Below are 25,000 nucleotides of genomic sequence, written 5' to 3' on the forward strand. Positions count from 1 at the left end.
TTCTTTGTAGAAAAAGACGACTAAGACTTATTCCAAAATGACCTTGAAAATGGACTGAGTAATCAAGGGTGGCAGTTATGATGACAGCAGAGGTGAAGCTCACACTAAATTTGACAGCTAGGACTTTAGCTACTTCTTTGGGATTAGAATGTGATGTATCACTGCAAATCAATTCTGAACAATGGTGGGTGTTACTTCTTAACTTTCTAACACAGTTACAGAAAAAAATTACAATTATTTTTGGCATCAGTGGCCATTTTGAATTAACTTTGTAGTTCCTTATTGCTGCTTTATGGTCTCTGCCAGCAAGTTTGAGTGCCCTTTTGAGATAGGGAGTACGCGATCATGTATAAGAGCATTTTCTGACTATTTAGTATGGGTAGATACTGCTTTCTCTATACTACTACTTAGGTGAAAACAGAATTCAAAGGTAAAGGCCTTGGCACTATTTACTGGGTTGTCTACACAGCAGTGTGGCAGAATAACGGCGTGTTTGTTTAGGGTTACTGCTAGTTTTGTATGTAAACACCTCCAATTTGTATTCTGATTTGACAATGGAGGATGACACCTGTAGAGCAGTAAATGAGGGGTCAGTCAGTATTACCAAGGACAAGGTCCTGGATACTGTGCCCCCAAGTAAGGATGTTTACTATCTGTTCTAGTAGTTCACATTTACATAGTGATGGAAGCACTAGGCATGCTTTTAATTTCTAGTGTAAGGTAGTCAGTTTACTGCAGGATAACTGAAATCACCTATGGCATTAAGGTAGTAAGGGCAACACGGGCAGTTATCTACAGCTACCTATGAAGTGATGGCCTGTTTTGTTATGGTGACTTGGATTTCCAAAACTAGTTCACAAGGAATATGCCGTGATAGCAAGAGGTCAGTGAGAAGACAGACTCTCCCACAGCTGCACATAGGTCTGTACACATGCGAAGCACCACACCCAGGAACAGGAGTGTAGGGCTGGTGTTAGCAGATGTCAAGTTGGAGGCCCCTACGCACCTCCAGTCTATGCATCACCCTGTCACTGACACCAGTCCTAAGTAACCTTTTAGTTCATGCTGCAAACTTTTAGGAGTAGTACACAAAGACTGACCTGTAGCTACAATACTCTTAGAACAGACCTATGTACCACATAATGTTGGACATTTACAGTTACTGGCATACAGCTGCAACAATGATACATTGCAGCAACTCTAGCTACAGGTCTGGACTTCGAGATGAAATGGCACCATAGGCATATCCTCCAGTCTTTCCTTGTCCCTTCCATCTTGCGCTCCTCATACCATGCACATTACGTTTTCCTACCTTTTCTCACATTTTGCATTACTCTTCAGTTTTCTCAAGAAGCCATAGCTTCTTATATCCTCTGAAGTGCATTTTAATTTTTTTTTTTACACAACTTTTTCATCCAATGATGGCTTGAACAGAAATTATGATTAAGGAAAGAACTTGTGTTGCTGTTTAGCTTTAGTTTTCTTTGTATCCTTCCAACACACTTTTCCTGACTAAGATAGCACAGTAATAACCATTTAGAAAATAACTCAAATAAGCCAGGGCCCAAGAAGCCATAAGGTTAATAACATTCTGGGATGTATTTTAGAGCATTTTCCCAGCCTTTTAATCCAATGTTGACCTAAACAAAACACATGAGTAAGAAAACAGTTTTGATCTTTTTTTTTTCAAGGAAGACATAAGATGTACCCAAGGCTTAATGTTCAAAGATGTCAAAATAGTGGGTCACAATAAGCTAACAAGCCAGTTGTTGTGTGACTACTATCTGAGAACTGTCTTGCCTCCCTACTCATACTGCCCCCCCCCAAAAAAAAAAAGACTGCCTGTGCACCCCCCTGGTGTTAGACTGGGATTAAAAGAGTGTTTCAAATGACCACAGTCCTGTATTTCAAGCGACTTCTGACAGATATATACATAGCATACCACCTCACTCCTCAATAGAAACTGTCAAAGGAAGTTACCTGTATACATGCCTGAAGTGTGATAATGAAGAAGGTGAAAAAAAGATGATTACAGTACTGTATTCTTATTTGTTGCTCATACCTAGTACATTGCCTCTACCCAAGATATAGTAACCTTTGTACACCTCTGAGGTCTGAAAGTAAAAGAAACAATGATCACATTGTCATCAGCTCAAACACAAAGGTATAATGACCTCTAAGGTTTGACTGGTATGAAATGAAAGAAGCAATAACCACATAATCACCCCCCCCCCCCACACACACACAGACAAAACCTATAGCAACTTTTGGTACACACACATCCGAGCAGGGCTTGTTTTAGAATGGGCTTGTTTTTGACAGCAGAGGCCATTATCAGCTTTATCCTACCAAGGTCATATCACAGCCTGGTCAGGTTAAAGAGCGTAATAAGAAAATTAAAACATTTCTTTCTCCTCGTTCTTCCCCACCAGCAACAGCTTTTGTGGGGCCCCCATACAGTCAAGGATGAGTAAGATAACCCCCCCCATATCCATTTATATATACTGGGGAATGAGAGTACACCAGATTCTTAGAAGATCTAAGTGTCTGAATGTCCTATGATATATGGTATGCCTTACTTTTGAAATATAATTACTTGTTAGGTACATTATTTACTGATACCCAGAAGGATAATGTATGTCTCCTGGCATTACTGGGTATGTGTACAGATAAAAATCACTGATACGCTACACACACACACACACACACACACACACACACACACACACACACACACACACACACACACACACACACACACACTAATACACAAGCATAAACCATAGCAATACTAGTTTTGTACTTATTTCTGCAAACAGCAATAGATTTGTTTATGCAACACTGGTACTGCCACACCAGCTCAGCAACTGCTGTTGGACAGCAGCAGGGGGAAGTCACTTTTATTTACCTCATTGAGGAGTCATACATATCTGTCACTGTCCCTGATTTCACGGACTGATTTTGCTCATAACTTTGCTCTGTCCTTTGTAAAAAATTTGATTTGCTTGTAAATTATTCAGGATTACAGACAGTCAAATAAATCCAGACATCAGAGTTTTGCACTTATTGTCCAAAAAATGCATGTTGATGCAAAAGCTGTTATTCTATTAACTTAACTGAAATAGAGTAATATTTAAAACATGTTCCTGATTTTGAGCCTTTATTCTATTATTGGTACTGGGCTGAAATCTCCAGCAAAGAATTTGTGAGTTATAGTATCTGGTGTTCTGCCGGCATTTATAAAACTCCCTTAAAGAGAAAACCATCCCTGAAGTTTGGAGGCATCACCTCTTCTTAAAATCCAAGGTATCCACCGAGATCAGTCACTCTGGGATGCTGATCTCTCTAGTGCTTACTTTGCTTATGTTAATTACAAGCTTCATCCTAACACGGTCATATCACAGCTCTGTTCAGGTTAGAGAGTATAATCAGGAAATTAATACATTTTTTCTCCTCATTTTCCCCAACCAGCAGCAGCTTTTGTGGGGACCCCCACACAGTCAAGGATGATTAAGGCCCCCCCTCCTGTAGCCACAGGTATTACAGGTACCTAAAGCTGGCTATGTTGTTAGTTTTAGTGGAGAGAATGTCCACCAGCAGGGTTTAACTAAGCTAGGGGCACTACATCAGTAGTAAAATATTTAATGAAATTGCAATAGCTACTGCTTGATAAAACACTGTTACTATGACCAGAGATATCTTTGTGTTTTAAAGGCGATATAAGAGTTATTACCCACCTGGTTTATTAAATATACAAAATTGCTTTACTAGCTTTTTGTTGGTTTGACAGGCATATTACAAAATATCAAAATAAGATAACTTGCTGTGGTTGGGGACCCCCAGCGACTGCAGGGTTCACTGCTGTCTAAAGCCAGCTATGTAGGAATGCTTTTAATGCTTTAAAGCCAGGCCTCGGTTGCTAGAGGAGTACAGAACAAAGAGCACTCCCTACTTAGACCAACATTCTCTTGATCAACTTACATCGACAGAATGTTTATACAAAAACAAGAAAATTGCAGGGAGGGCAAGCCCTTTCACCACCATAATACCTCCTGCAACTTAAATATACCAGCCCTGAGATCACATTACAATGAAGGAAACAAGGAACTTCCAAATGTGCTGTTAGGATGCTCGCAGAGAGCCACTACTACTCAATAAATGGGAATAGGCCAAAACAGATGACAATTCCAATTTTGACAATAGTTCAATAAAAGCATTAATATCCTAGTATACATATATATATGTGCGAATTTCATGAGGGCTGAAACTCAGACTACTTTTTGATAAAACTCTTGTTACTGAGTGGAGTGACTAATGTGTCCGTTAGGAAATGGCAACATAACGACTGTCAATTACTCAGACTCTGTCAAAAAAAGGTAATATGGGGGCAGCAAATGCTTTAGTCAGAACCTGACAGCACTGTTAAGATGCAGACCATCCTTTGCAAGGGTCTGTCAGCCAGCTTATCCCAAAGCAGACATATACTGAATCCCCACAGAATGACACTACTTAGCTAATCGCTGAAACCAATTACATTATGAACAACCCAACAATCTTTCCAAGACACTGAAAAATACCTCTCAGACTCTCAATTTGTACTCTTTCCAAATAAAACAAAGCTTATGCTCTTCACTATTAGCAAAACTCCTGATAACTCTCCCCCCTCACCATCTACTCAGCCAATATAACTAAAATTGAACCTGCTCAGCACACCAAACTCCTTGGAGTCACAATTGATAACAACCTAAAATTTGACAAACACCTCACTATCAAAAAGGTCCACATTAAGCTAGGCTTACTATAGAATCAAGCCATACCTAACCAAGGCCACTAGACATTCCATACTTAGGACTCATCTACTCTGTACCCTTCTATATGCCTCATCGATATTCACCTATAGAAAATCAGATTTAAACAAACTGGAGTCCTGCTATAACAAAATTTCAAGATTTGCTACTAACCTCCCTTACAGATGACATCACTGCACAGCACTTCATAAACTAAATTGGATTGAACTACCAAATCTCCTAACCCACAACCAACTAACTTTCATTCATTCCATCTTCCACCATCTAGACAGCTGTACAGCACTCAAGAGCTAGTGGAGCCCTACTCAAATGGCAGGCCACTAAGATCCTCCAACAAACTACTACTCAAAGTAACTAGATATAATTGTTACGGTAACTCTCTATTCTCCTAGCAAATATGTAAGTCCTGGAATTCCATGCCTCAGACAATACTAAATGCTAGCAACACATCCAAAATTAAACACCTAACCAAAAAATGGCTTTGTAAACCTGATTTGCAACACTTAATAAAATGATTCAGACTGCCACAAAAATGTTTTTCTCCATCTAGATATTGTTTTGCAAAAGAAGCATCTTTGAAATTTCTACAGACAAATTTGTTAGCTTTGTGCAATGTGTTTTAGTTGCTCAGTATGTTAAGTTGTGACTTGGTATTTAATTTTGTTTCTGATTTAAATCACAATAGATATAATATTAAATTTGATGGTCTACAGGTTGGTGTAAAAGTTATTTTTTTTAGATATTACTTTGATAGGAAAAGAAGATGGTTATATTTTTACTACGGTTCATCAGAAAATTTCTGATGGCAATCAATATTTGTTTGGTACTAGTTGTCATCCACCACATACTATTAAATCTTTGCCTTATGGAGAAATAGTTAGACTGTCCAGGCTATGTAATGATTGTTTAGATCTAGAAAGACAAGTTAATAAATTAATTTATATATTTTTACACAGGGGTTACACTATGCAGTCTATTATTGAATCAATCAATAAGTTGATAACAGGTAAGGAAGGATATAATAGGTCAGTTAAAAATTGCGACAAAATAAAATAAAACAGGACAATATTTATTTTGTTACAACTTATAATTTATTGAGTGAAAAAATTTGGGATTTAGTAAAATATTATTGGAAATTTATATTACAAGATAAATCGTTAAGTAAATTGTTTCCTGTGGTTCCTTATATAGCTTATAAAAGAGGACAAAATCTGGGCGATAAATTGATTAGGGCATATTATATATGCCCTACTAATAAATAATGCTTTCACTGTCCACTTTTGGAACTATACCTTGTCACTCTTGTAATGTATGTCCCCTTAAGTTATATTTTAATAAAATAAATAAAATATTTAAGCCATATAGATGTTTTTCTTGTTACACTGAAGGTGTTATTTATTGCCTTAAATGCCCATGTGATCTCTTTTATATTGGTGAAACTAAAGGAAAATTCAGAGTTAGATTGCAGGAGCATGTTCGTGATATTAAAAGGGGAGCGTTAGAAAGTCCTATTGCTTCACATTTTTTAGAAAAACATGGTAGGAATGCTGATGTATTACAAGCAACTATTTTAGAACAAATTTTTGTGAAAAAAGGTGATGATAAACTATTAAAAAGATGTTATTATATAAAGAATCTATTTTTATATTAAAATATAATACATACCAATGGGTTTAAATATAGAAATTAATTGGAAATGTTTACTTTAATAGGTTTTTTGTATTTAGATTGTTATTATTTGTAGTATTCATATAATAGTATAATAGGATTTTTTTGATATGTTAGTATATGCTGTTTAACTGGGGTATTGGGTTGGAGTCTCTTTAAATGTTTATTGTTTAATTGATTGATTATTTATTTAATTGTTTGATCCATTAATAGAATGTATAAAAGGGAATGATGTTTTACCATTATTCATGTGCTCACTGAAGGATGTGGTGGCCGACGCGCTAAGACATGATTTATTAGAATAACATTTTTTTCGTGGAATCCTTGTTGTTTTTTCAACTTTTTGTCTTTTTTAAGACTATTTTGCTGTTGATTTGTTGATTCTTTATGTTAAGCCTACTTCTCTGAATATACATTACTGCATTTATAGCTACGCTCCATTTCAATATCATTGGCTTGAACTTCAGACCTCTCAAATACACTGTGAGACTCAAGTCCTTAAATACAGTACAACATTCTGTGAGTACTTTCCCTATTAAGTTAGTAACTATAGAGTTCTGTGTTACAAATATTGATAATGAAATCTAAACTCATCTAAGACTGCCATTCTTTGAAATGGTTTTCATCTGGTATGCACTTAAATGGCATACTGCAAGGCTTTTCTAAACATAAAATTTAGACTGAATATTTTTCTTTGATTCAAAAAGATTGGTCAGCTTTGCTTTAACATTAAATTACTTACCTCTTTCACCTGCCAAGGTAATCAAAATGCACATTCTGCCTGCCATGTGCATAATCAAAGCTTTAAATTTACTGAGTTAGATTTACTAGTAAGTACCTGAAAACAATGAAACAATCAATGCCAATATGACTCTGGGGCAATTTTTTTACTACTAATGGCAAATGTTGCCAAGGTTTGCTGCTGAAATGGCATTTTTTAAAATATTTTGCATCTTTAATAATTCTCAGTTTTAAAGTATAATTTTCTGAATGTGACTTTGTAGCAGTCAACCCGGTGGTGGTGGGGTATTTTTTTTGACTGAGCCAATTTTGTAGTAATGTGAAACACTGTGTACTGTCTGTAAATGGTAGCCTGAAATATTTACTTTGCCCCAATTTTTGGATGCAATTTACTGCTGCATGTCCTTTGGGGTACTACACATTATAACCCTGAGACAACTAAAGTTCATTGCTTGCCTTAACTCTTAATATTTAGTAAGAACATATTGGTTTACAGTTTAAAGTTGCAGGTTTGCAGCTGTTTATAAATGTGGTTAGGAATTTACATATTGTCACAAAAATGTACATTTGCTTGCCATGTGCATATTCACAGCTTTAAGTCTACAGATTTACATTTACTAGTCAAAAGTAACTCAAAACACAAGCACTCAATGCCAATATGACTCTAGTGCAGTAATTTATATGGGTTTTGAGATATGTAGATGTTTGCAATTGGGAAAAAAGTACTGCAACTGTATGTATAGTGTGGAGTTGCAACTTTTCTGTTTCTGGAGCTTGTGGGACTGTTTTTCATATACACTTAATTTTTTTAAACACCTGTATTGAATTATCACTTAAGATAAAGGCAAACACATAACTGCTTAAAAGAAAAAAACATATTGTTTCTAATTATGTGTTCCTAGTTAAAAGCAGTTATACAAAAAATATGTGATATAAAAAATCAATCCAGCAATACATAAATTGCGCAATTCCTGCATACCTTCAAATCTCACTCCTTCACCAAAACATTATTTGGAATTCCTGTCTGTTCTTTTCTTATATTTATTCCCTTCCCAGATGCAAAAACAGCTTGCATGCTTTCAGAAAACATTAACTTTTAGCCTTAATGTGCTCTTGCTTTTATTGCTAGTCTCTGTAGTCAGCTTGCCTTCATGGAAACATAACATGTACGCTACCCTCAGCTGCAAACTTCTCAACTCACACTGAACATTTGCTTGCTAAAGAAAAACTTTCCATTACATTCAGTGTTGTCTTCTTTACTTGCTTACACTAAACACTTATCAGATTAAGCCAAAGGCCTTATGTGTGAAAACATATCACATCTACATACATTATAATCTGTTCACTTTTATGACTCATCCCCCACCTCAATAACCCAATATTACAGTCTATTAACTTAAACAAACTTTTGCCCATCCTTTCATCACTTTGTACATTGTAATGCCTACATTTCTTAAAACTAAAAAAAAAAGGTACTTGTTTATTTAGTAACCATCAAATACAAGTGAAAAGGCTTAATTATATAATATACAAATTATATCAGGACATGTTTATAAAAATACTGTTAAGAAGAAAAATGTTTTACTTACAGTTACCCCCCCCCTCCCATTAGTGTCCTTCCAAACATTAATGCCACAAAGTGGTTATATGCTTTTCAGTCCTCCACAAGTTTAAAGTCAACAAATTGTCCAATAGTTCCACTTTTTCTTGTAAAACCACATTTCACAAAATTGATTGATGCTTTATAATTTTACATTTATTCATTAATTTCAGTGTTGCTGGTCTTCTTCATGTTCATCTCCCTCTCCCAGCCCCAGACTCTGGTTCAAGTCCAATGTCCTTCTGATGCTTCTTGTCAACTTGTGCGCTTTTTTCTTTCTCAAGCATTTTCATTTAGAACCTTGGAAAAGGTTACAATGGTAAATTCTCTCTATGGACTTCCAATGGTACATTCTCTCTATGGACTGTATTATCAGAAGAATGAGAAGCAGAGTCCCCTTCTGTTTGATGACTCGCTTTTTATTGGACACATTTTTGTATTTCCTCCTTAGCCTGTTCTATATCAAAAATGATTTTGATCCTCCAGGAAAAAGAATTCTGAAGACAGTTGGATATAGCAACTTGAATCTTAACATTCCAAGATTGTTAGGATAAATTTGCTTCTCTTCAACTTGGTGTACAGTGAATACACCATTTTTCACTAAACACCGGTACTATCTCCAATTTTTAATACATTGCTCTTCTGCCATGGTTTTGACAAGCTCTTTCTTCTTGCATGATTGAATCTTTACTAATGCAGGTCTTGCCTGCTCATGATGTGCCCTTTCAATTAACAAATCCCGCAGTGGAATACCAATCCAGTTGCTTATTTGTGCTTTCATGAAATGAATACAGTCAGTTCCCTTCCAGCAGGTTTTTCCTGTGTGCTCTGTTATGTAACTCTGCCATTTTTTGAAACGGCTCTTGAGTAGTCTCATACTCGGCCAGCCTTTTCTTGACCTCTGCTTTTTGAGTTTTATCAGGTCATCTGAATAGCTGTTTAAAACTTCCTCGATTTTCCAGAAGCTTGATATTTGAGTTGATATACTCCTTCAATGTTTCATTTATTTTAATCCGCTCTGAGCACATTTAATTTATTTTTTCCTTTAAATTACTGGAAGAGATGTCTTGCACCAAAGTTGCAGCTTGAACTGCGTTTTTGCTGAACAGCTGCAGGATTCCTCACACTCAAGGTTTTCTCTTCCCCTTTTCTAGTTGATTTTCTTTTAGGCTATCTAAGTTTCTTCTATGGTGGCACTCAGGCAGTATACTTACTAGCCAGTAACTGAATTTACTAAAACTGGCAGTTACTGGCCTTATCTCTCAGTTACTTTTTTCAGACTGGGAAAGCTGAAATTAAGCTGTTGATCAGTGTGAAGCCATCATGGAAGTAGGTTTTCATATACACATTCTGGTATTAGATGGGAATGGTTTTTACCTCAGCTTGTGTATGTGTGGAGCACAGACAAGGCTTTTTGTATCTATACCTACATCTATCTCTATATCTATATCTATCTATAAAATATACATACACACATTTATATATATATATATATATATATATATATATATATATATATATTGAGGTTACCAACAACTTATCGGATGACAACTTGTTGAACCTCAAAAACTGACAGCACAGCTGATCAAAAATTAGCTGACTGAATGTGCCCGCAGTTGTTTTGGGTGACATCATGGTACATCGGGTATCTCAGAATTTGTCCTTTCTCCTGCATAGTGCGATCCCAGACTTGATATTAGCATAGGGTATGGGGGATGCAGGGGGTCTTGCCCCCCCCCCTGCAAAAAACAGTTTTTATAGCTTCATTGGCAAATAGTAGGCTAGTTGCCCTTGCAGGACATTTTTAAGCCTTGCCAGTTTCCTTTTTTTGTGTTCAAAATAACCTATTCCATTTGCTTATAGATTAGCCTTATCCATCCCATGATCAATAATTACCCCTAATGAGAATAACTGGGATCATTCCATTGATAATTTCAGGGGAACCATGCATGAGATAAAGCATTTAGCAGCTGCCTCTGTCCATTAGTTGTCAATCCACAGATACAAGTCATGCTTGAATATGGACATGGATTAACTTTGTATTTTGTGGATGGGGAGTCTGTTCTACAGCAGTGGTATCCTCTGGGAAATACACCTGTCCCTCCAAACTGTTCTGTACATGTTGCAAAAGAGGTTTAGATCCCTGAGTATTTCTGATGCCATTTGACTTAATTCAGAAAAACAGCAGGGACTGGGGGAGACAGCAAGGTATACTGGAGAGTAAAAATGCAAGAAAGTCAAACAAGGGGAAAGAGCAGGAAGGACAATGATTTACAGAAGCAGTTGTTAGGTCAATAAAAGCAAATCTCAAAAGAAAGGAATCTCACATTCTTCACAGAGCTCACAGACCATGCACTATGTCTAGATAAACGTAATGAGATTTGTTATATGTGAGGACTCCCTACCCTGGTTCAAATACTTTGTCAGATCATATACAGCAACATGTGGAACATCGTTCTCTAATCCTGCTCTACTATTCAAAGGTGTCCCTTAAGTCTCCACTCTGGCTTCCCTTCTCTTCTCGACATTTATTAAACTCCCATATGACTTCACCATATTCCTATCATTTTATACACTGATGACATGGCCATCTTCAGGTCCAGCCACTCCCACCCTCATACAGAAAACAAGCAACTTCAGAATGCCCTCCTTTCACTTAAAGAATGGCTCCTACAATGCATACTACTATTAAACCCCACAAAAACTAAACCAATGCTCATGGACACTCATCAATGACTAGCCAAAGCCCACAAGAAACTCAACATTTCTAATAAAATCCCCCATTTAAACTACTTCCTCTTTCAAATACCTATGAGTTTGGCTTGACACAACTCTTAACTTTCAAAAACATATTAAAAAAAATCATAGCAAATGAACACACTGCTTTTCTGCATCAAACTAGCTACTGCAGTCCAGTAAAGAACATTTTTAAAGGTACACTTGCAGCACAGTTAGAATATGACCTATCCATTGAAGTTGCAGCCTCCAAGAAAGACACGACCACCATGCAAACCATATCCAACAAAATACGCTTCATATCCAGCCCCACCCACTCTTACCACCACAGCCTTACTTTCTCTAAAAATAAATGATTCCCAATCAAAACAAAGATCATATCTCCTACTGGGCTCCCTAACAGACAACTCTCACAATGATACATTCTCCCCACCTAGAAATAACCTAATTGCAAAAAGCATGTCATACAGCCTCTCACAATCTACCCCACCCTCAATATGTTAATTCCTGCAACCCAATTACTCTGCAGTAACCATGCCTTCTCCATACTAGCTTCTATATTTTAGGATTTTTCCCAATTTTTTTCTAAAAAAAAAACTTCTGTCCTACAAAGAATATAGATCCCAAAACTCAAAAGGATCTGTTCAATCAAGCCTAAAGCAAATGCCTTAAGATAAGACATAACTTAATCCAGACTAACTCTACTCTTTACTACTTGGCTTTTCTCCTCCAAACTATTCAACTTTTTTCTAGGTTACACAATAACCCACTCGGACACATTTCAATTAATGTAATCCTTGAACGTTGTATCTATTCTTGTTTATGACATGTCTTTCAAATGTTCTCCTATTGGTCTACTCTGAAAACTCAAGTATTTTTATTTTCTTGCTTACATTGTGGTTTAATCACCTGGGCTTTGGATGCAATTGGTGTACTGAGATCACTGCACTACCCTGGTAAACATATTTACATAAATAAATAAATAAGTGCATTCAAACTGTTAAAAAAGGGAGAAGAGGAATACCTTGAAAAGAAAAATGTTGTTAGAGGAGACTTCTGACAGTGAGACGTGACATAAGCTGTAGGCTTGATATGGGAGTGTGCTTTAAGAACATTTTAGTTGAAGTGGGTATCAAACCCAGAGTAGCGCTAGGAAGCTAGAAGCATCAGAAGAGAATAAATTCAGAAGCTCAGGATTTGTATCAGACAGTTGCAGCTAAGGGTTAATTTGACCATTCCAGTCATCTGGCTAACATAAATTTGTAAATAAATAAATACAACTATATGGTTAGATGTAGTATGACAAAGACGTGCAATACAGGTTAATGGAAGGTGAAAAACATCTGAAAGATAAAAAGTGAGGGTAGAATGTTAAGAACAGGATAGTGGCCTGACTACACAAGAACTCAAGAATGAAGGCTTAGAATGTGAGGATGTAAACAGAACAGGTTCGGAGATGGCATAAATGGGAAGGGAGATAAAATGTGCATGGATGAGGGGACTCAAGAGGAGAAGGAACTAAGGCAGAGAACAGTGAGTGGTAACAGAAGGAAAAGCAAAGAAACAATCTTAAAACTTTCAACCAGCTTAGATGCACAAAGAAAACATGGGAAAAAGCCTTACTTTCAGAAGTTGTACAGACAGGTGCAATAGCTTAAGAAAAGTAGGTAGGAAAACTGACTCAGGCAGCATAGGAAGAACAGGCCTGACATGATGTGATGTTGGCTGAGAAGGGAAGCTGGAGTTGCTAGTGATTATAGACTCAGAAGTAATGTCAGGTGGACAAGCCAATTTAGAATGTTGTGGACAAGGCAGTGAGGACTCTACCAGGTTTTAAGAGTACATGGGACAATCCAGTAAGTGAAAACATTTCTTATGAATAGCAGTAGGCATGTACTTCACAATTTATACCAGCTACAGTGACTACAAGATGCACTGACTATAGGAGGTACAGAGAATTTCAACTTGCAGTCATTGGTTTGATTCACTCAGTCTTCTTTTACCTAGTATGTAACACTGAGCAAGTCTCTAAACCAGACAATTATCCTGGGTTGTCTTTGAAAATGGGCAGCACAGTAGTATAGTGGTTAGCATTGTCACCTCACAGTAAGAGGTTCTCAAGTTCGATTCTCGGCTGGGATGTCTTCTGTGCGAAGTCTGCATGTCTTCCCTGTATTCACATGTTTTTCCTCCGGGTGCTCTGGTTTCCTCCCACATTCCAAAGAGGTGGAATGGACACTCTAAATTGGCCCTAGGTACAAGAGTGTGTGTGCGAGTGTGAGTGGTGCACCCTTTGTGAAGGGTTGGACCTTGGGCTAGCAACCTGAGCCTGTAAAACCTATCACTGCTACAGAAACGAGTGCTGAATGGTGCACATTGCCTGCTGTATCACATGGTGTGTAAACAGGAAGAGAGAGAGTATCCTTGAAAACATGCACTTGCATTAGGTGGGTTTATCTTGTTAAAAACTAAAAGTGTCCAAGTCTAGATAACTGGGGTCTGCAGCGGCCATTTCTGTAGATGCTACTGCTGTCATATACTATGACAGAAGGGAAAAGATCAGGGACTAAACTGTTTTGTTCAGAAAGGGATTTGAACTAGTGTGCGTGTGGCTGTAGAGATCACTGCAAAGAGAAAAGCTCTAGTCTACAGATGGGCTTCAGCCACCTATGGGTGGGAAACCCTTGCTGAAATCTACTTAGAGAGTACTGGCAGGTGGCAGACACACATGCAGTCAAAAATATTCACTCCAAAATCACTGTATATGTGAATAATGGTTTGCTGTCCTGAGATACAGCATTCAAAGACCACAAATGTTTCAGTTTGGAAGATGTGCAGGTGAAACAACACTTATAAAATGCATCCATTTCTGAAAAATCAACAGTATCCAAGGACTCCTCATTTGGCAAACATAGCAGTGCAAAATGAAATGCAAGAACATGCGCTCCTACATTATTCTGGTTCATAAGAAAATACAAACGTAAACAACAAAGAAAACATTTATGGAATTAAGAAGTTGAAATAAAAACTCACTTTTAATTTTTGTATTTTCCCAGCTAATGAAGAGTGAGTTCCAATGTGCTGGAAGAGTGACGGCTTAAAACGGATTCTCAAGTTTGACTTCTGTCTGTCACAGTGTTTCTGTGGAAACAACCATCACCACAAAGTTAGTCTTCACTGTCTTCCCATCATTAAACTCATTAAACTTAGACAAATGACAACTTAACTCACATTATTTTTTTTTAAATATGTTCACTTTTTACTAACCATAACTCCAAGGCACAGAAACTGAATCATTGAACTTGTTTATATCCTTTTTTTTCCAGATAAAATGTAGAAGTTACTAAAGGACAGACTACAGGTGTTATTACTATGATGAATGCACTGCATATGATTCATAGGATTCACATTTCTAAATGTACAAAAGGAATTATACCTTCTTGTCACATAAGACTTAATAAGGTTAACAAATAATTTAAATTACAGCATACCTTCTCAGCTAAACTGAATACTCATGTTCTACAGCAATGTAAATTTGTGCTGGCAAACGCACAAGTGACCTGAAAAAAAACTAGTCCGAGGAAAATGGCTTATTCACTGTGACATAACTTTTTTTTCATAGAATTTACCCTCAGTCCTAGCACTTACAAGTTATCTAAACGCATTGATACTCTATGGAAGCACAGCACCAAAAACAGGCTAGTTTTATAGCCACTTGCATTCTTTGCTTGGGAGTCTACAAGTTTCATGCAAAAATATTTCAGCAAATTGTTTCCCACCTTATCAGTAATTTTTTTTTACTCAAATACATGCAGTATTTTCTAGTTAATGAAAGAAAGAATTAATTTTCCTCCAAAAGCAGCAATGTGTTATAAAAGCTGAAAAGGTAGTCTGGATGAAGACTAACAGGGAGCAATTAAGTTAAGTTGCTACAGCATCAGATATTAAAGGGCACGCATCAACAATGGGTATACATTGCCCTGCCTTTTGTGGATCAGATCTTCATTCCATCTGGTCTAAATGGTGTATACAAAATACCTGACTAAAATGAAAACACACAAAAGAAATATGGAAGGGTTACTTAGAAAAAAAAGAGTCATTAAGACATGTGCAGAAGGAACAGATTCATGACATTGAATGAAGAACTCCATAATTAATGTATTCTATCATAATGTAATCATTAATGTATTCTTAACAATATGCAAATGTTAAATGAGTTGAAAAGTATTAACCATTTTGTGAGTTTCTAATGCCAAATGACCTCTGAGTTGTGCTTTAAGTCCTGCAGATGTATTTCAGAGTTTTCAGTCACCTAATACAGACTGTTAATGCCTTTGTACTCTGACCTACAACTAATTGAGTATCACTTGCAACTTACTTTTACTCTCATATCATCCTTGCCTTTACCTAATTTCTATTTTTTCCTCTATTTTTATTTTTAGCCAAACACTCTCTTACTTTGACTATCCTTTCCCTTAACTATTACACTGAACTGGCATCAAGTAAACCATCATTGTCCAGCAAACATCATCAACGACTGAGGTTTACCCTAATAAGGACCATGAAAGAGAGGCATAACAATGCATGCTATTTACTGTCATGTCTAACATAGCTATCCTATTCCTCTGTAATATAGGGCAGGATCTTCTGTAGAGAGCATACACTCCCCAACACAGTTAACAAGTTCCCTGGTAATTTTCTTTACACCGGAAGACATGGCCTTCTCTTGAGCTCCCATCCTTCTTGTCTATTCTATGCTATAGATCCACTGCAAAAGTCCTCCCCCACTTTACTTATCTTCCAATACTTTACCTTATTTATTTTGCGGAGTATAAATGTGTCAGTCTTCTCCTAAAACTTCCAATGCATTCACTGTCTGTAACATGTAAATAGTGACCTTTCTCACACTGAAACATAAAAAATATAAACTGCAGTACTTAGTATGTCTTTAGGCAGGCTTTGCTACTAACTACACCTGCACCTGGTTAACCCCCTGCTTTGAAAGTCTTTCGGCTAACCCCCATATAATTACAACTCTAACATTGCACCTTCTGCTATTATTTATTAGCTTGCTTTCTCCTAACAGCTTTGCTAGTGACATTACATTTTTACTCTACCACATAAGACTTCTTGCCTTGCTCACCTCCAAGTCTGCAGATACTTCTTTTTTCTCCTCTTCCATACTTGCCATTTCAGCTGGTGCAGCCCACTTTACTCAGGCTCACTCTGCTCTCCTACCCTACCCCCAAATCCCAACCACACCCACTATCCCTTGTTTTATACCTACATAAAACCCTCCACTTCCTGAGCATAATTCATCCTCTTCCTATCCAAGCAACCTATCGTTCTGCTACCCCTCATCTGTCACTAACACCCACTACTCAAATCATACTATCCATATCTCCGCCTATTTAGCTATACCTCTCTTCCACAGCACTCCTCAGCCTCCATCTCATTATTTACACCCAATATTGCCTCCTATTACATTTCTCCTCTTTAGCACTTTTTTCTCCTTTATACATGTTATATCTCTACAACTGTCCTCTTTCTTCTTTTAACCTTCTCTCTGCGTCACATTCTTAACATCCCATGTTTTACATACCTATTCAAATTCCTGCCCAATTCTTTTCATTCTTTTTATTTCCTTCTATAATGTAATTGTATATACATACACTATCTAATCTCAATCATTGTTTCAAGACAATTGTTTGTAATACACACCAAATATGCTCATCTTTCTATCCACACATCTACTACTACTGCCATACCTTATATGCTATATGATACGCATCACACCCTCACTCACACTGCCTATGTCATTTGCCAGCTGTTCACTATCACTATTGCTTCTAACTTATTTGGCTTACCCCTCAAATCTCATTTTCAGATATAACATTTTTAACCCCTCTCTCAACCCATATAAGGTAAAATTTAATACTAATATACGTAAACCCTCACTAGTGTATACATACTGCAAAAAGATCATATTATGCGGCAATGCCCACTCAAACCCAGGTCCTGACTGCCTCTCTTCTCCACCAGCTTCCTCATCTACTGTAACATCTACTAAAAATTTGAAAATCATATCCATGAATATTCAAAGTAGAGTACAAAAGAAAGTCTCTGAATTTCATTCCTGGATCACTCATTACTCCCCAGACATTACCATTCTTACAGAAACTTGGTTCAAACAACATAAAAGACTCCAAAATTCTCCCTCCTGGATATACTATCATCTGCTCTGACAGATTATATAAAAAAGGTGGTGGTGTAGCAATCATCTTGGTCTCTCCTCCTTCTATTTGTTTACTTAAATTCATCTCTGCTGAGATCCTTGTCCCTCACTGTAAAATAAATTATCATAAAACACTATGTGTAATTGCTCTATATATTCCACTGGGAAAAAATATCCCTATTCTGTAAGACATCCTACATTGTGTATCTAGTTCTATTTCTCATGAAATAATAATGCTTGGTGATGTCAATATTAACTGGCAAGCCTTCACAACAGATCACCCTTCCACTAGCATCACTCTATATGGTTTCAAATGGTTTACTATCATGTAGTCGTAGTGGATTTGGTCGAATCCACTTTGTGCGAAACCACACACATGAACTTTGGCAATGTCAAACTCAGATATTGCCGAAATACAAATCACAACCCTATCTCAACCCATGTTAATGCTAGTTCCTAGGTCGCACTCGATCTGTATTTTGGCAATACCGGACTTCGGCAATGCGAGTTTTCATGGACGTGGCTCGATGATATGACCATTTGACTGAGTTTGCTTCGCTTACAAGATAGTAAACCATTTCAAACAAATCAACTTCCCATACTCACATCAACAAAGCTAATAACATTGGGACTACTCTGGACTGGAGCCTAGTCTCAAATTCAAACCTTTACAACTCAGCAAAAACCCTTCCAGACTCCCTCAGTGATCACCATCCCACCTATATTCACAGACTAGCAACTCACCATATCAAGCAGCACCTTTAAAGACTGCCATAACCTCTGAAATTTCAATTCCAAGATCTTTAACTATATCTTTAATAACATTAAGGGATTGGCCCATCCTCTATTCCACACCATTGGATAATGCTGTTCTAAAATGTAATACAATATTTCTTGACATTCTCAATAGCCTTGCTCCTATAAGAAAAAGAGTTTAATTTAATTATTAATTATTAAATTGATTAATTATTAAATATAAATTAAGTTAAACAACACCATTATCCCCCCAACAGACCACAACAAACTACATGGAGTTGAAATTGACAACCTCAAGTTTGACATCCACATCTCGTTAACCATAAAAAAAGTACACAAAAAACTAGGAGCTTTATACAGAAATAAGCAAATCCTCACTAAAACAGTCAAGATTTCAGTTGCAAATAGCCACCTTTTCTCCACCCTACTCTACGCCTCTCCAATATTTACCAACCTAAGGCAAAGTGACTTAGGTAAACTCGAAGCTTGCTATAACAAAATAGCAAGGCTTGCCACTGGTGCAAACTACCACAGCCACCACTGCACCTCACGTACTGAACTAGGCTGGCTAGAACTCCCTCACTTCCTTCAATGGTACCAACTCTCACTCACCTACAAACTGCTAAATCATCCTCAAAGTCTCCTCCCTCCAAAATCTACTCCAACCCTATCATACCACCAGACCACTACACTCCTGCAACAAAAATCAATTAGAGGTAACTAGAACCAAGACCTCTGCTGGAGAAGCTCTCTTCTCCTACTGCATAGCAACATTATGGAATACCCTTCCTCACACTAACTTCTGTGTCATCACACACTAACTTCAAAGCTGCTCTAAAATCTCATCTATAAGAGCACTGGGCATGCCCCTGTAACAAACCCCTCTAACATCTCTACCCCAACCTCTCTAATCCCTTTCTTCCACCCTTCTAACTACCTCAGATTGCAGTCAAATACACTGCTTGTAAACCTGTATCTCAGCTGTAATCTTAGCCATGTTATTCAAGGGTAATAGCTGCTAGCTCAGCTATTAAAATACTTGCTAGTCTTTATGGCACCAATGACATAAGTTTTGTACCATTTAACTAAATACTTAATTTCATTTTGAACTATAACGGTTTACTACTACTGTTAAACAAAACCTACCATACTTCTTGTAACTTGTAATTAATTGTTGTTTTTAATTGTTTTTATTGCGGAGCTTTTCACCCCAAGCCTCCACTGAAAAAGGACCTGTGTCCAGTCGGATTTTCCCAGTCAATAAATGTAAATAAATAAAATAAATAAAAATTCACCCAATCACCCTGGCTATCCCCTTCTAGTAGACAATTAATGTACAAGACAGAAAAGGCTTGGAGAAACTGGAAAATTCTCAAGCTAACCTACAAGCAACTTTGAAACATAACAAAAAAAAAAAGTTACTGCTGATAAGAAATATTATAACTTCAACCCACAGGAAAACCAGCCCCCCCCAAACTTTTGGTCCACTATCAAGAAAATATTACACCCTGGAACTCATAGTACACATTACCCTTGTCCAGTAAGCTCTTAGAAACTGTTTCTAAATGTAACTCCCACTTCATAGACTCAATGGCCACACTCACCCGAAACACCTTAAAGAATCCTGCCACCCATGAAAAACTTCAAAGCTCTAACAACTCTATTTTCAACATAACATCTCTCTCTACTTCTTATATAAATAAAATTTTGTATAAATTTAAGCCCTACTCACCCTCTATAGACAATCTCCAGTATGGATATCTAAAGATTGCTGCCCCCCATTGCCTACCCAAACTCTAGCTTGAGCTACTCATGAGTTATATGTCCCATCTCTCTGGAAAAAAATGTACATCATTCCCAAGGAGAAAACTAGACAGAAATAAACTTCAGACCAATCGCAATCTTGTCCCCTTTCCAAGATTTTTGAAAAATGTATTCATAAACAACTTTTACAATACTTACTAGATGAAAATCTATTAAGCTCTACAAAACACTGCTTCACCTAGATCCCAGCACAACTGACCTTGTTGCTTTTTTGGAGCACTTCATTAAAGCCAGAGATTATGATAATTCAGCGTCTTCCCTCTTTTTAGATCGCTCAAGCTTTCAATGCAGTCTCACATACCAAACTACTCTCAAAAATGTCTGCTTTAGGCTCTTCCAGTACAACAGTCGCTTGGTTCTCTAGTTACTTAGCTAACCAGCTACAATCAGTTAAGAGGCTCTCTGCTATGAACTTACTCATCTTATCTCCCAGTTAACACAGGTGTCCCACAAGACTCCATACCAAGCTCTTGCCTTTTTAACATATTTATAAATGATCTATATACATCCTCCCAACAAGCTACACCTATACAATATGCAGATGACTCCACTGCCATTTGCTCATCTAAGAATCCTTTCAAGTTACAATCTAACACTTGGCAGGCTTTCAACTCTATTGAAAACTGTCTCAGTGACAATCAGGTTTTCCTAAATCCAAGTAAAACAAAACTGCCCTTATTTCTCCTCAAATCCCAAACACACATAAAAGACACCTTCAAAATATCCTCTCTCAACAATACTGAAATGGGATTGTAATGGTGACACAAAGTTACCTGGTATCAAAACAGATGATCAACTGAAATTTGATCTTCATATTCAAAACTGCATAAAAACACCACACCAAAAACGGGCATGCTCTGTAGATCAAAAAGATTCCTTACCAACTCCTCAAGAGTTACTCAAGACAATACACACTCCTTCCTTTACTACTACATGCCTCATCCATTTTCACCATCATTCCAATATCCCTAAGATCAAAACTTGAGATTTGCTATAACAAAGTAGCTAGATTTGCAGCCAGTCATACAACTCCCGCCACTGCTCTGTCCTCAAATTTAAACTGGCTTGAGTTACCTCACTACCTCAAGTTCACCCAACTCCTCCTAGCTCAGAAAATGGTATACAAATTCTCATCCTGCCCAGCAACCACCACCATTCTTAACCATTACCTCCCTTATTTCCCTCTTCACTCATCTGAGAAACACCTCCTTGAAATCCATAATACAAAAAAATCTATCGGTCACTGCCTATAATCCTACTTAGTAGCAAAGGTCTTGAACAGTATTCCTACAGATATTAGAGCAATGCCATGCAGTCACATGTTCAAACAATCTCTAGAGAGATTTCTCCTCAACTCCTGGCTCTGTACATGTCTTGCTCCTCGCTAACACTACCTGTTACTCCTTCCTTCTCTTCCTTTCTCTCCCCTCTCTTCCTTCTCTTTTACTTGCCTTCTTTTTCTCCTTTCCTCCCTTCTCTTAGCCACAGCACCAGTTACTTTTCCGACAGCTCCCTTCTTTAATTCTAATTCCTAATCTCCCCCCAACTGTAAAATCTCTTTCCTTTCTCTTAGTCTATTTCCCATACTTAAAATGCTTAACATCTTTACCACTGGTTATCGCTACTGAATGAACTTTATTATATGTTCAATATCCTATGGTTTTTGTTCAATATTCGCTGTATGATTTTCTAATCTGACTATTCAACCTGTATATCGATTCTACTATTTGTTACTGGACTTCATATGATAATATTATGTAGTTTATTAACTGAAATATGTATGTATGGTGGAGCTTTTCTCCCTGGACCTCCGCTGAAAGCGGGATTCATGCCCAGTCAGACTTTCTCAGTAAACAAATGCCAAATAAATAAATACATAAAAGATATATTAAATCACAAAAGATCTAACACTTAATGGAGCAGCACTGTAACAAGCATCTTTGCAAGTGGGCAAGCCCCCCTCCCCTGCTAATTACATGTACAAACTCCAAGATCATACGACAGCAGGGAAATGGAAAAAAAACAGTCCCCACTGAATCATGGTCTTGCAACAGATGCTATTGGCTTTTTAGTGCAGCTAAAAAAGTCACTGGCACATAGCTTTGATGTTCCATGTTTCGACCTTATGTGGTTGAGCTTTCCTGCTTTGATATTTACTCATTAGATGTTATAAATGTATCCAGTACAAACATACAAAGGACCTGCATTCCAATGAGCTATCTACACCCACCACACAGTGCCTGGTAATAGCCAAATCTGTTCTTCATAAGGCTATAGCAAGGCTCTGTCAACAATGCAGGCAACCACTTTTCCAGTTTAATGGGCAAAAACAAAGGCATAATTTATATTATTCCTTAGTACACCAACCAAGTATGCATGCATACTGTACTAAAGAAAGACAATGATGCAAGTGCCTAGACAACTAATACTGCTTTCATGTCCTCCTAAGCTTTTGGTAGCACAAACTACAAAGACAACTAGAAACAAAGCTTATATGCTTTTGTTAATTAACTTGCTGCAAAAGGTGCAACTAGACACAAAAATACACATTACCTTGGTGCAAACAAATGCACTATCAGCTATTCAGAAAAAAACATATACACTCAAATCTCATTGGATGTATAATTTTTGTTATTCCATAATTTAAAATTGTTCTGGAGAATGTTCTAGTGACAGCCAAGAATATTTCAACTCCACTCTCTTCTCTTCCACATACACACAGCAAAGGCATCCCACACCCCCGTCACAAAAATGTCTTACTCTTATCCCACAGATCTCATGTAGGTATGAATGACACATTCTTGCCAATAAAAACAGTCACATGTCACACATAGATAAAGAGAGTGTATAGGTTATGTGCTCTCATGGGTATGGTGGATATGGGACTTGTTAGACCACCGGCTAGAAATCAGGACTCCTCCATCTCCTACTGCACTTGAATGACCGTGGATATAATCACAAGCTAGTTAATATGTTGACCCCAAACTGCCCCAGATGTGGAGAACGACAGCTACACATGCTATCCAGCTGTATCTCTCTCTTTTTTCACTTCCCAAAGCTTACCATCACCTGTTACCAGGCTTCTCTCCTTGTTCAATAGGTCTACAAGACCCTCCTTATACTTCTCCAGGGTCAGCCCGACCCACATCCAGGGCCTGTTAGGAGATCAAGGACACCGACTGAGCATAACACATTGTTCTCAGGGAGTGTACCATAACTCACTCCTCCCTGAGGCAGCCTGCAGGCTATGCAAATGCTGCCTTTGTGAGATGAATGAGAACTTCCACATACACGCAACCTCCTAAGTGGCAAACCATTTATACAGCATGCAGCTTGAAAGGCTCTTAATGCTGCTTTACTGCAGTGAGCCTAGGCTGCTTCACTTTCCCGAGGATAGACAAGACAATATTCACTGCTCACTTCCATCCTCCCCCTGCGTTGCCTGCAGTGATCATGCTGCTAACTGAACATGGGTTGTCTGGGGCACAGTAAGGGCACTACCCCTCTGCACTACAGGGCCTGTATGCACAGCTGTAGTTCAAGCTCTCTAACAGTTTGCCTGTTTTTTTAATAATTTACCAGTCAAGTAAGTGGGTTGGTCCCATACATTATTTTCAGTACCCTCCCCACAAAGAAGCAAATACAAGATATATATGGACATCTGATAATCAATTAGCATATTTTTAGAGTGAAACAAGAAACCAGAAAGCTAAGAAAAAAATACTCATGGGAAGAACATGTAAAACTTCATAGAGATAAAAAGCAGAGATCAGGATCAGCTACCACTGCCTACCAAGTCTGCGAGTCAAAAGGCAGAGATCTTATTAAAAAAACTACCATGTCTGTGCTCTTCCAGGTACTGCTGCTTAGAGGAAGCAATGCTAAAATGCCGAAAAAGTCCAAGTTTCATGAAAAGCAATGTATTCAGGCCTTGAAAAATAAATCACTTAGTTGGAACTGTAACATCTGTAAATTCTGTCAGAATGATCAGCAAGAAGAAAGATAACCTGTGTAACTAGTTTCCATGAAGACTTTAGTGGGAATGTAAAGTAATGATAAGATGATCAGGTGGTATTCTTACCAAAGATAACCTGTGTAACCAGCTTCCATGAAGACTTTAGTGGGAATGTAAAGTAATGATAAGATGATCAGGTGATATTCTTACCAAAGATAACCTGTGTAACCAGCTTCCATGAAGACTTTAGTGGGAATGTAAAGTAATGATAAGATGATCAGGTAATATTCTTACCAAAGATAACCTGTGTAACCAGCTTCCATGAAGACTTTAGTGGGAAAGTACTGATAGGATGATCAGGTGATATTCTTACCCAAAATGAATTAGCTTTACTTCCTAAAGCTATAACATTATGATACATCCCACAGTTTTTGCTTTTACAAAAAAGTGTGTGTGTGTGTGTGTGTGTGTGTGTGTGTATATATATATATATATATGTATATATATATATATATATATATATATATACACACACACACACATACACATATATATATACACACACACACATATATATATATATATATATATATATATATATACACACACACACACATATATATATATATATATATATATACACACACACACACACACATACATATATATATATATAT

The 25,000-nt window shown here is 37.3% G+C and overlaps 1 protein-coding gene across 4 annotated transcripts in view; it reads right to left on the reverse strand.

The window, feature by feature from the left end:
• MGAT4B (alpha-1,3-mannosyl-glycoprotein 4-beta-N-acetylglucosaminyltransferase B) overlaps positions 1-25,000 on the reverse strand; it is a 1,742,611-nt gene that overhangs the window by 226,795 nt on the left and 1,490,816 nt on the right. For all 4 annotated transcript variants that reach the window (XM_044069458.1, XM_044069462.1, XM_044069459.1 and 1 more), the window contains exon 10: positions 14,587-14,694. In XM_044069458.1, the coding sequence (XP_043925393.1) occupies positions 14,587-14,694 (108 nt within the window). The remainder of the gene's footprint in view (positions 1-14,586; positions 14,695-25,000) is intronic.

The sequence above is a fragment of the Protopterus annectens genome, chromosome 4.part0 (assembly GCF_019279795.1).
Source record: "Protopterus annectens isolate FY-2018-M chromosome 4.part0, PAN1.0, whole genome shotgun sequence".
Classification (NCBI taxonomy): domain Eukaryota; kingdom Metazoa; phylum Chordata; order Ceratodontiformes; family Protopteridae; genus Protopterus; species Protopterus annectens.